Source organism: Eschrichtius robustus, chromosome 18 (genome assembly GCF_028021215.1).
Source record: "Eschrichtius robustus isolate mEscRob2 chromosome 18, mEscRob2.pri, whole genome shotgun sequence".
Lineage (NCBI taxonomy): Eukaryota > Metazoa > Chordata > Mammalia > Artiodactyla > Eschrichtiidae > Eschrichtius > Eschrichtius robustus.
Genome location: NC_090841.1, coordinates 20,970,351 through 20,984,201, shown reverse-complemented (window position 1 = coordinate 20,984,201; position 13,851 = coordinate 20,970,351). Strand labels below are relative to the sequence as shown.

General features: G+C 38.3%; 1 protein-coding gene across 2 annotated transcripts in view; it reads right to left on the bottom strand.

Moving 5' to 3' along the window:
• Nucleotides 1-314: 314 nt before the first annotated feature.
• The window catches only part of HTR2A (5-hydroxytryptamine receptor 2A), a 60,448-nt gene continuing 46,911 nt past the window's right edge, over nucleotides 315-13,851 (bottom strand). For both annotated transcript variants that reach the window (XM_068526826.1, XM_068526827.1), the window contains exon 3: nucleotides 315-3,585. In XM_068526826.1, the coding sequence (XP_068382927.1) occupies nucleotides 2,786-3,585 (800 nt within the window). In that variant the 3' untranslated portion in view covers nucleotides 315-2,785. The remainder of the gene's footprint in view (nucleotides 3,586-13,851) is intronic.

Here is a 13,851-nt window from a genome sequence, read left to right as displayed (position 1 = left end):
ATCTACCATTCAACTTAAAGTAGAATAAGGTTGGTCGCTCTGACAATATTGACTAGGAGTGAGTCCTTTGATCACAGATCCATAAATAATTCAAGGACTGTTTCACTGGAGTGAGGGTGTGTTAAAAAGCCTTAGTGGGACTTCCCTGGGGGGTCCCGTGATTCGGACTCCGTGCTTTCACGGCCGAGGGCGCGGGTTCAATCCCTGACTGGGGAACTAAGATCCTGCAATCTGCGTGGCGTGGCCGAAGAAGAAAAGAAAAAAAAAAAAGGAAAAAACAAAAGCCTTAGTAATCAGAACGTCCCCAGACTAAACAAAGGGCCAAAAGGTACCATTTTATTTAGGATCAATCAACTATGTAAAAGGAGCATTGTTTTCACCACCCTCATAGAATTGTGTTAAAAGTCTTCCCACAAAATTAGGTCAACATCCAGTTTATTTAAAGAGCTGACATTTCTGTTACATTTTAATCTGCTTTGACAGCAATGGAAGGTCATAGAAACATAAGAACATGAAATTCACATTTAAACTGACATGATACAAACATGCACACGTGTGTATACTGTGTTTTCATTAATGACTTGCTTTTCCTCCATATAAATATATAAATACTGAATAAAGTGCATGGGAACATGTCTGTACAAGAATACAGATACATGTTTGTCTATATACACTTGAATAGATAATTATGGAGAGAAAAAACATAACACATTTGTAATATATATGTAGTCAAAAGACTTATCAGGCAGTATTTATGTTCATTCTCATCAAGATTGAGTATATGGGTGTAGAATCTGTAGTCTTTTCTCTAATATATAATGAGATGGGCAGAGTTATAAACTAAGGCAAAATACATTAGAGTAGAGACTTTTTAACATTTGTATCAGTTAGTATGGTATAATCATGAAAATAGTTTAGTTCAAATGCAGCCTAGATACTAGCAGCTTATTATAAATTCTAGCTTTGAAAAAAACCCCTTTCAATGGACCTAAAAGGACATAATTAGGACAGACCTAATGCATTTCCAAATTACGCAACAGAATCTCCCACATTCTTTAGTTTTCAAATATATAGTTTTTTCTAATGGCGTACAGCAAAAACGATTTCTCATTCAATAGAAATGCTTCAGTATTGTAATCACATATCTAACATCCATTCCAATAAGAATGTGCAATTTAACCTAGAGTAATAATATCAAGGTGAATTAACTGCTGTTAATCTCTGTCTCCTTAACAAACTTTTCTATGAAATATTATATTACTGCTTTTTGGGGGGTGGGATGTCCAGCGTCAGTGAGTAATAAATGAGTTTGTTTTCAGGAAAGTGGAATAAAATTTTGCTCAGAACTATGGTAGTCATAGTTGGGGTCCAGGTTGAAGCTCATATTCCTAAATTAATTGCAGATTTTGACCTCAAGTGCTATTTTCCCCCTCCTTTGTTTGGTTGGTATTCGTTGGCAACCAGTCAGGAAACTTACTGAGAAAACTGCCCTTGGAGTTGAAATAAACTTGTTTCTGAGCCAGGTGAGAAGGAAATAAATTGAGCTGATTCTCCAAATGTCTGTTAATTACTATTTTTGATAAGTGCCATTCAAATTAGGTCCTTTTCTTTAAAGGCAAAGATCTTGTTTTAATTATTTTTATATCCTTAGTACCTAGGAAATTTCTTCACAGATGGTGTACACTCAATCAATGATTGTGAATCCAAAGCCGAACAGTTTTAGTAAATAATATAGATTGATCTGAAAGCATCGATTTATCTGATGGGTGCCAACAGGTGGGTCACCTGCGTTTTACAGAGATGTCCTAAGACTCTACTTCTGTCAGTAGCCAAAAACCTGACTTTATTCCTCAATCCTGACACAGTTACATCAATACCACTTACTGCTCAGAGGAGCGCAGGCATGATGCAGTCATTAAAGGGCAAGTTACCAAACACTTCTGTGGTGCTGTTAGGAGAAGCAATTTCTAGAAATGTATCTGGTAATGTTTGATTATCCTTTTGATAGTTTACCTAATAGAGCAAACACTAAACAAGACCACACTGGAAATTCAGAATAAAGCACAAGTAGTAGAAGAGAAAGCAGCAATAGTTATTAAATAACACTTAAAATCTTGTTCACTTCTGAGAAGAATTAATTTGAAGTGCAGCAAATGCCAGCAACTTTGTGAATGTCGCAAAATGGCATCTATGAAAAAGCAGGATTGAAAAAGTTGTCAAGTATTTCTTTTAAGTATCTTAGCAATACAGATTTCATAACACCGTCTTTAGTGTCTTTTTGTTGTCATCCAAAACGTGTATCATGGTAAGTTTTAAAGAGAATTTTTTCTTTATGTAAGAGGCCATTATAGTCATCCAATGTTTCACTATTTAGAGCTATTTTTGTTCACAGCGACAGGTAACCAACTCATGCCATCAATTAACAACACAGTAGCAAGTTTTACACTTGCAAATAGAAGATAATTTAGATTTATTTATGGCCTCATTGTAATTACACAATAAAAGCTAATTATTTTAAAGACGTATAATTTACAATGTTAAAAATAATATCATAAAGCTCACAGCTGAAATGCTGTCAGAATATTTTTGAAGTGCACGTTTTGTGGCATTGAACCCTGCTTTTCACTGACATAATAAAATGAGGCATATAGATATTATTGTTGGTTCCATTAGACTGGCCTAATTTTTTCCAGTCTCCCTATTTTCTTTTCTTTTTTCTTTTTCCTCCCAGATAGGGGGAAAATTGCTCAGTGTGCCCTCCGCAGTTGCCATGGCAACCAGTCCATCACACACAGCTAACCTTTTCATTCACTGTGTTGATATTATCTGTAGGAGCATCTTCTGAATGTTGTTTTCCTAGAGCAACCATAGTGCAGTCGTTATCTGTCGTCTTGTCCTCTTCCTTTGAATTCTTTCTTTGTCCCATTTGGAGTTGACTAGACTTGTAGGCCAAGGCTGGGATAGTGTTCACTAAAATTAACTGCAATGGTTTTTTATTTTCCTTGTACTGACACTGAATATACCTGGAAAAGGCCGACCTATAGGTCTTATTGAACAGTGTGTACACTAGCGGGTTGACTGCTGAGGAGAGGTAACCGATCCAAACGAACACATTGAGCAGGGCTCCGATGACATCCTCGTTGCAGGACTCTTTGCAGATGACGGCCATTATGTTGGTGATGAAGAAGGGGCACCACATCACCACAAACAGAAAGAAGACGATGCCCAGCACCTTGCAAGCTTTCTGCTCGTTGCTGATGGACTGCATAGTCCTCCTGCCGTAGGAGCCTGGCTCCCTGTGGATGGACCGCTGGAAGAGCTTTTCTGAAGACAGGGAGCTCTGAGGCAGGAAGCTGAAAGAAGCTAATTTGGCCCGTGTTCCAAGATCACTCACACACAGAGTAGCTTCTTTCTGGAGCGACTTGATGGTTAGAAAGTAGGTGATCACCATGATGGTTAAGGGAATGAAAAAGGACACGAAAGAGCCAATCAGGACGAAGTTATCATCGGCGAGTAAGCAACTTCCTTCCTTAAAGACCTTCGAATCATCCTGGAGCCCAAAGACTGGTATTGGCATGGATATACCTGGAGTTGGACAGAAAATGAAACATGGTTATTAAGGAATTGAGTATATGAAGGCAGGAGCGTCGCCACATAATGGCTGTTCACAGGATTTTACGTCAGCATTGTTCAAAACTGAACACAGGGACTTCCCTGGCAGTCCAGTGGTTAAGACTTTGCCTTCCAATGCAAGGGGTGCAGGTTTGATCCCTGGTCGGGGAGCTAAGATCCCACATGCCTCGTGGCCAAAAAACCAAAACATAAAACAGAAGCAGTATTGTAACAAATTCAATGAAGACTTTAAAAATGGTCCACATCAAAAAAAAAAAATATCTAAAAAAAAAAAACTTAACATATGCTTTCAAAGAGAATTAAAATTCCCTTGGACTTACTTATCTGTTTTATAAATATATATTACATAGTTCCTTATATTTACATTGCCCTATATAGACAATCCTTTACTTATAAAGAAATACAATAAATCTAAGTTTAATTTTTTTATGCTATATTATATTTCTGATTATAACATTATACTTACTAACTGAAGAAGAAACATATTGAGACAAAGAAAAATATAAAAATGACCAAATGATGCCACCACCCAGAGATAATCATCATTAACAATCTGATGATGTTTATTTTAGGTACACACACACACATCATGCACGCACATTTAAAAACAAATTCAGATTCTATTTCATATACAGTTCTATAACAGTTTTTTTCACCTTACGTATCATGAGCATGGTTTATACAAATAACTTCATAAAATCAAAAACATAATATACTTTCTTTCTAGAAAATTTGGAAAATGCAAAAAAGTAACAACATGTAAAGAATAATAACATGTATTCTTGCCAGTCAGGGGCAACCATAATTTACTTTTTGTGTAGTTTTATTCTTCCATTTCCATGCATATATATATGTGCATGCAATATTTTATGTGCAGTTTTATATCTTCTTATTCCATTTAACATTAAATCATAAAATTGCACATATCTTAAAGTATTTTTGAAAAAATGTTTTCTAACGTGAATTTAAAGTAACTTTAACCAATTTTGATTCTTTTTTAAAAAACTTTTTATTATGGAAAAATTGTAACATATACAAACAACACAAAACAAAACAAAATGAAATCCAGCACAATGAACCTATTGCCCAGCTTCAACAATGATCAACTCAAGGCCAATCTTGTTTCACCCATATCCCTACCTGCTGCAACCCTCCCATGTTATTTTGAAACAAATCCCAGACATCATATCATTCAATATGTAAACATTTTAGTATATATATATATATATATAGGCTATGCACTCTTAAAAATCCTAATACTATCACAATACCATTCCTACTCCTAAATAGAAATTTAATATTTCCTTAATATCATTAAATATAGAGTTGATGTTCACATTTCCAATGTCCCATAAAAGTCATTATATATTTTTAATAATATTTTTATACATAGAGCGTTCCAAAGGGTGGATTACAAACAAATAAGCAGCCAGAGACTTTTCTTATTGACAGATACAAATTTGGGTACATAATGAGACAAATATATGGGAACATGAGTCCATGGTCAGTTGCTTTGTCACTCAAATTTGGGGAACCTGTAAAGGTCTTAGGCTCAGGCAGAGGAGGGAGTAGAGGGAATGAAGGCAACAGTTGGCCTCTAATCATGCTAATTTCTCCCCCATGATGATAGGACCAGCTGGCCACAACCACCATTGTACAGTTTGGGGGAAGTGGGAATGTCTTCCTCTACTGGCCCAGGACTGGTCAGGCCAGGCAATCATGTGTTTGTCATAAAGGAAGAATCAGGATGATGGAGAAAGGAGAGGAAACATGAATCAAATACTCTTTATAACTTAGTTTAAGGTTGCTTCCTTTGTGAAGGGTAGATACCACAGGGGCATCCTGGGAGAGTCAGCAAAAAGTGTCTTCCTAACTTTTGCCCATGTTTTCTTCAGAAACTGTATAATAGGGAGTGTCCTGGTCCCTGCTTCTGACCACCCTTTAGAGTCTAGTAAGTGGTCACAATCCAGCCAGGAACACAGGTTCATTCCAGAGGTGGGAGCTACTGCTTGCTTGACTCTTGCTATCCGTGGAAAAACTTCCTTTGAGGATCTATACTCTAACTTCTGCATACTCAGAACAGAGCTCATCTCCATCCAACTATGGCTCGGACTGTCCTAACCTCACGTCACCTCACACTGGCCATCCTTGCAAGGAGGGTACATTAGCTTGAGTTAATGTAATGCTTAACACAAATCTCCCTCAGTGACATTTGCCACTATCTTCACAGACTGAGTTGTCAATATCTGTCACTTGTCTGTGCAGGGCCATCCCAGGATTCTTGGAAGGTGGAGGCAAATGACATCAGAGCCGTTCTTAAGGACACTCAGTGTGGTTGATGACTCTTCATTTCCATCATTCCCCTCTGTCCCTGGCCTGTTTCTGGGAACATTCTGTGGGCCAAGAAGAGATGGAAGAAATGTGGCTCCAAGAGGGACATCCTCTGAGATTCTGGATATGCGTCAGTTTTTCTTATCCTTCAAAAAACTCTTGATTGTAAAAGTTAAGACATGGTTTCCAAGAAGAGTGTTTTGTTTTTCTAATGTTTGAACATATTATCTGTGAAAGGTGTTGCCTGTACTAATCTACAGGATCTTTGTTAGTGTAGTTATTCACTAATTAGAACGGATGCAACCAACATGCCTCCATGGATGTGGTGAGGATAAAATGAATCAATATGCAGAGCACCTATGACAGTGCTTAGTGCAGAGTAGATGTTCTACCAATGGTAGGTAAACATGAGAGTAGCTTTCTTTGCAGGATTTTTCAGATTGAATACACTAACTTGATTTTTCTCTAATTTTGTTCTATTTTGCTTTATTTGTGTATGCTGGACTATAATGTATAATAGATCTTAAATCAAAAGAAGTTAAAAAGACTTTTGGCTATTGGCTCTATAGTTAATAAATAATGATGTAATTATTATCTTCTGCCAGGGTGACAAAGGGTCTCAATCAATTTTAGTTTTGTACAGCTAGAACTGTTGATTGCTTTTCTAATGTGATGAATTATAGCCATTATGATTAGTCATGATATACAGAAACAAAATATCAACTGTCCAAGAAAAAAGTATATGATTTTGTTATTCAACTCTTGGGTGTGCATTTTCCTGATTAATACAAAGGAAGTCACCACCCTGAGAGCCTTTTTACCCTATTTGTTTGTGACCTGGTAATTTATATAAGTGGCAATTCTCAATTAACCAGAATATAGGATTACCTAAAACACCAAATTTCAGTCATTTGGAATTCAGATACGTGCCGTGCCCTGGTCTGAGGAGAAGACATACTTTCTCTCTCTCTCTCTTTCATACACACACACACACACACCCCTCCAGAATGGCCCAACTTCTGTGGTCAGGGAGGAAAAGGGATGATGGAGCCATTTCACTGAAGTACAGCTTCCTCCATTAGCTCCCTGGGATGAAGAGCCACTTTAAAGCAGCTGGGGCAAGAGGGCACAGGTAGGTCATCTCCTAGGGAGACCTTGGTTTGGAGGGACAGAATCAAACTGATTAGGTCTTTAAATGGCCTATTCCTCTTTATATGTAACAAAAATATCTTGAATGCTCTCAAATACCGTTCTTTTCAGTGTCTTACTCATATTTTATTTCTTTTTATTCAGACTAAGACAATGAAATAATAGGAAACATTGACACCCAGGAACATGAAGGCTTTGGCTGGTGTCTTTCTTTTAGGGTAGCCCTGCCGAATCTTTGCGTATAACGTTTGCACTTCTGGTGAACATCTTACCACAGTCAGGATAAATGGCCCTATCCCTGTAGCACTGGCTGTGAAAAGCAAGCTTTATTCTTAATCCTAGATTTTTACACTTTAATATTTTGGGACTGAAGGTACTTCTGAGACAGTGTTTCCTTGGGAAATAAGAAGATTGATTTACTAGGGAGAGATCCTCTGATAGGGAACCAGTGGGAATCCCCAGGGCCTCAGGTCAGGTAGGAGGTGGAGGAGAAAGAAACAAATACCTCAGGACTCCCGTGAAAAAGACCAAATTTTGGTTCATGGGTTTAATTTCCCCTGAAACTACTATTTTCCCTTTGCATTTTAACACACGCTGAATTTTTTCAAGTTATAAGAATGGATTTACTAGCAGTTTGACAGAAAGTGAATACTAAAGGCTGGTCATCATACCACTGGGAGAGAGAGATGGAATATATAGACCAACTGGGGCTGGGACTCACCGTCCATCTAATACAGAGTTAGCTCTGAGTTAGCTCAAGAGTTGCTGAATTCCTTATAATTGATGGTCTGCTGACAGGGCAGGTGTACATAGCAGTGAAAGTGAGACATACATGTCGGTTACCCAAGAGATTGTATGTTTCTTCTTAGATTAATTCTGAATATCTCTGACAATAAATCGTAACTTTTCAAAGTACTTTTACACGTATTCATTTACTCTGAATTGATTTTTTTTTTTTTTTTTTTACAAAATTGTGAAACTACTAACCACATTGCCCTATAGGCAGATAAACATTTCATTTTATAGAAGAACTGAGGCTTAGCAAGCTTAAGTAATTTATTTAGAATCACACAGCAATTTAGGGGGAAAAATCAAGACTCAGTCTTAGGTTTCTCAATTCTTATGGCTGATTATTTTTATCTGCTTATTTGTTTCTTTTATGGTAGTTATAAACGTCTATGACTATATCAGAGGTCCTTAACATCGGTTTTAGGAAGAGAGTGATAGTCCTAAAATCTGCAAAATTTGCATTTATGTACATTGTTTTGGAGAAGATACAGCCTTCATCAGATTATCAGAAAAGCTTCTGCTCCCAAGGCTGTTAATAACTACTGAATTATATCAACACCCTAACTATAGAACACACGCACACACACACACACACACACACACACACCCCACAAGGATTCTCTACACCTTGATACTTTCTTTTTCATTCTTTAATCTCGAAGGCGAAATTTCCTCCAGTGAGACATTATTTTTGAGGCCAGACAGATATTTTAAAACTGAAATCCTTATAACCAACACCTAGTTTTTTTTTTTTTTTCAATATAGCAGTTATTCTCAACTTTGGCTGCATATTAGAATTACCTGGGGAGCTTTTGAAAATTACTTTGCCTGGGCTCCATTCCCAGAAGTTCTGACATTAGTACCTTAAACAATACTAATGTTCAGGTCCCGCAGGGACATTATTACCAAAACAAAAGAACACCCAGCTGATCCTAATCTACAACCAGTGTCAAGAACCTAAGATGTATAGGATTAAAAGTGTAGTAAAAATGTGTTTAAAATAAAACCAAATCAAGTAAAGTTTTAGAATTCTGCCCTTTGCCTTCATTAAACAAATCTATTAATTTTCCAAGGGGCTCAGGCTAACTTCCCGCAGCAAACAGCAAAGGAACATGGAGAATTGATGGAGAGGAAGAGAAACCTGCCCTTTATCCCTTCCCCTTCCTGGGCAAGAGTTGTCTGGGGAAAAACAAAGTGTTGAGTGAGGTTATTATGTTAAGCCCCAAGTCCTTGTTTCAGTTCTTTGGAAGAAATGCTCAGTCTCCTTGCGGTACAAGCAGTCGTGCACTCACTGCGCGAGCTGGTGGCCTTGGTTCCCGGTCCTTGCTTCCTAGAAAGGCGATTTCTTGCTCTTCTGACCCTCACTCCTTTCCCATTGTGTTTCATAGCCCAGAAATTGTGCTTTTTTTAAATTTAATTTTTATTTTATATTGGAGTATAGTTGATTTACAATGTTGTGTTAGTTTCAGGTGTATAGCTGAAGTGCTTTAGTTATACATATACATATATCCATTCCTTTCAGATGCTTTTCCCATGTAGGTTATTACAGAATATTGAGTAGAGTTCCCTGTGCTATACAGTAGGTCCTTGTTGATTATCTATTTTATATATAGTAGTGTGTATATGTTAATCCCAAACTCCTGATTTATTCTTCCCTGTCTCCCCCAGAAGTTGGGCTTTTAATGTGACGATCTTGCACTGAAAGGTAAAGAGATTGAATTCTGACTTGTCAAACATGGATTGTCAGCTGTCACTGGGACACCTGAAAGTCCATCCACATCTCTCATCCCAGGCAGATTGGCGTCCACCCACCACCTTCTTCCCCTGAAACCCAAATAGAATCTGAATGATACAATGGAATTTGAAAAAATTATCAGAGCCTCGTTTTGTTGTTGGAATCACAATAAAGCTACTTTTCAAATTCTTCCATTCAACTTGTCATCTGTAATAAGTGGATATCATCCTATCCATCAACAGAAAAGTGTTCTTTTCTAGACTGCGTATTTAGCAACGTGCTCATGAGCAAAGGTTTATTTGCCAAAAAAAATTCATCTCTGTCCCACATGATGGAACCTCATCTTTAAAGAACTACATGCTTCCATTTGTTTAAAAGGGGGTAGATTTTGGAGTGGTTCCTTCTGAAAGCTTGCAGAATGAAACTCACATGTGACATCTCATTTCAGAGACTCTGGTCTAGAAAGTGTGTGTAGAAATGGTTACAGTGTCTGAAAAGTGAGCTTGTAGCAGGTGCCCTCATAATCCAGGCCTATGGGGAGTCCGTTATTGCCCCAGCCTCTTTCATCCACGGCTTCTCAAAGCACCACATTTATCACATTACGTTATGACGAAATACAGTGTCCCTAATGCTCGAGCCATTACCAGCGACAGAGCCCACCCTACCCCACAAGGTCTCTGTGATGTGGTCTTAATGTCATTATTCAACCTTCTCGATTTTGACATAGCCATGTGGCGTGCTCTCTCTTCTTTATGTTATATCTTGAACTATCCAGGAGGGTATTACACGTAGCTTGACTTTTCAGCTAATCACATAGTGTGGTCTGAGTAGCTCCCAAGATCCTTCTGGTCCCACTGTGTCTTCCCCCAGTGGCGTGCTTGGTATACTGCAGTGTCCCGCTGCTAGAGTGAAGGGTCCCATTTTGTGTACCTGTAGTACCTTGGTGGGTACTATAGGTCTTGTGGGTACTATAGGTCTTGTGGGTACTATTAATCCAAACTTGAGTTGTAGAGGCACAGAGATGCACAGCAGGGGAAACTCCTGAGGGCATGGGCATCAGAAAGAAGCCCATCATAGGAGAGAGACATAGAGAATAGCTTGGGATGCAGGTCAGAGAGGAATGTGGTGTCCATGGCATGTTGAGTTGTTCCTAAAAGACTTGAGCACCATGGGGGAAGGAAGATGCACTGTAAATAGTATCTGGGAGGATGGACTCACTTTTTCTTTTTGCCCTGGACCAGTTCTGATGCTACCCCCTCCCCTGAAATGCTCTACCAGCCCATGGGGGGCTCCGGAATTTCTCTGTAGCAAGGACCTAGGGGTGGCAGCTGGTTGGGTGTGGGGAGCCAGGCAACCTGTCTTGTGTCTACATTTGTTTTTAATTTGACTGTTTGATTATTTGGGGGTGGTTTGGAGGCTGTAGATGGAGATCATGTTCCCAGACCATATTCTACATTTCTTTTGAGACATATCTCATGACATCCTTCTTTCAAGACATCCCTTGTACGAAGCTTTTCCCAAATTATTTCTCTCTGTATTAAGAACTCTTTTTTTCTTACTCTCTAGTCCTTCATCACCTCCATAAATAATTTACACTGAGCTAACTCACACTTCTAATGCCTTAGAATTTTTCTCTAGAAATGTCATTTCAACCATGAGATGATAATCTCATTAATGGCAGGGATATCATTTCTTTTACTTATTGCAGGTCCCTCCAGCATCATGCAGCTCTGTTCATACTTGGAGCTTAGTAAATGCTTGTGGGATTAGTGAGCAAATGAATGAGAAGAAGAGAAAAGATAAGGAATTATAAATGTATAATCAATTTTATAGACACAACTTGCATTTACTGGATTATTTCAGAATATTTTCCTACATTTTTGCCCAAAAAACAAATGAGTAAATGAGGTTACCAATTAGCCATATAGGGCAGAAAGAGGGAAAAGGGATATTTATGTGACACTTAACTTGTATACCTTCTGAGAGAACTATGTATAGGATTAACCAGCACATGTGCTGACTACCTTAACAGCTAAAATCACAAGGGAAAAGATGGCTGTGAAATGCAGCACCTGAGAGAGAATCAGGAGACCTGGGTTTATTCCTGACTGTTCTGACTCATAGATCTAGAGCTGTTGTTTTTCTCAAAGCTCTCTTTCAGGTAAATTAAATAGGTATGTATTAGGAAACTAGAGCATGATACAGTGGGGAAAGCACGGAATAGGGCATCACAAGACACAGGTTGGCATCCTGACTCTGTCCATCACTAGCTGAGTGACCTTAGGCTGCTTAATTTTAAAGCCTCCCTCTGTAAGGTGGAGATAATAAAAAGAGGCCTTCCCTAACTTACCTACAGGGCTTTGGTGAGAAAACAGTGAGGTGATGTGTCAATTATTTTGTAAACTTTTAAGTTGAAAGTGATTATAATTAACTTGGCACTATGCTTGATTCTGTGGGCACCACAGAAGACCTCTGAGAACCTTCGTGAAGTCTAAGATCTTGCAGGGAAAACGAAATAGACGCAGGTGATTTAGAAAGACAGCAGTGCAGGATAGAATGAGATCAAGAGGCAAAATAGGTGACGTGGATAAACACTCCTACACGATGTCAGAATGTGATGATCATTGTGGGTTAGTGTCTCCAGGAAAGAGTTGTGTAGGGGTCAGGGTGGCTAAGCTGGGTCTTGTGGGTGAATAGACTCTGGACAGGGGTCAGGTCCAAAGGCAGGGAGACAGGTATACGATCGCTGTACATCCGGGGCCAAAGTGCACTTGGCCTTGCCAGGGCTGAGTTGAGCTGGGTTTGGCAGGCAACTGAACTCAGGAGCAAGGGCACGTGTTCATCAAGCAGAGGCATCAAGCAGGTCCTCTGTCTGTGATAGCAATCTGTTTTAGTCATTCATCCAGTGATCAAATATTAATCGAACATACAGTGAACTAGGTACTTTAGGAATTGAGAGGAGGAAGGCTGCTTGAGTCTATAATCACTACAGTTCAAGACTTTTGGCTGTCATTCACGAACTCATCAATCCAAATCAAGACAAGGAGGAAGAGCATACAAGGTGTAAGCAGAAAATCTAGGTTTAGCACTGGCATCAAATTGTTAAAATGCAATCAAGGTAAATCTGTATCTACCCTGGATATTTTTTTTAAGGCAGCTATAATGCAGGAGAGCAGTTCTCAAACATTTTGGTCTCAAGACTCTTTTACACATTGAAAAATTATTGGGGACTCCAAAGCGTTTTTGTTTCTGTGGGTTACATCTATAAATATTTGCTGTATTAGAAATGAAAGCTGTGAACACTGAAGATAATGTATCAATCCATTTTAAAATAAAACGAATAAACCCATTATATATTCACATAAATAATATTTTTTATGAAAAATACTTATGTTTTCCAGAACAAAACAGTGAGAAGAGTGGCACTGTTTTGCAGTTTTGAAAATCTCTTTAATGTTTGGCTTAATAGAAGACAGCTGGATTCTCACATATGCTTCTGCTTCAGTCTGTTATATTTCATGTCAGGTATCCCCTGGAAAATTCCCCTGCACCCTCATAAAAGGATGAAACAGAAGAGGGCAAATGACACTTTATATTTTCCCAGCTTTGCTGAGATATATTTGACATATACCATTGTGTATGTTTAAGGTGTACAATGTGATGATTTGATACACATATATTTTGCGAAACGTTTACCACAATAAGGTTAGTTAACACATCCTTTACCTCACATAATTACCATTTTGTTGTTGTTACAGTGAGAACATTAAAGCTCTACGCTCATAGAAACATTCAAGTATACAGTAAGTATTGTTAACTATAGTCACCACGCTATACCTTAGAGTCCAGAACTTATTCATCTTAGAACCGAAAGTTTGCACCCTCATTTCCCACAACCCTTAGCCCCTGGTAACCAGCATTTTACTCTGTTTGTATAGGTTCCACATATAAGTGAGATCATACAGTATTTGTTCTTCTCTGTCTGATTTATTCACTTAGCATAGTGCCTTCAAGGTCCATCCATGTTGTCACAAAAGGCACGACACAAATATATATACACCATATTTTCTTTATACATTCATCAGTGGACACTTAGGTGTTTCCATGTCTTGGCTATTGTGAATAATGCTGCGATGAACATGGGGGTGTAGATACCTCTTTGAGATAGTGATCTCCTTTACTTTGGATATTATTATTACTATTATTATTATTAA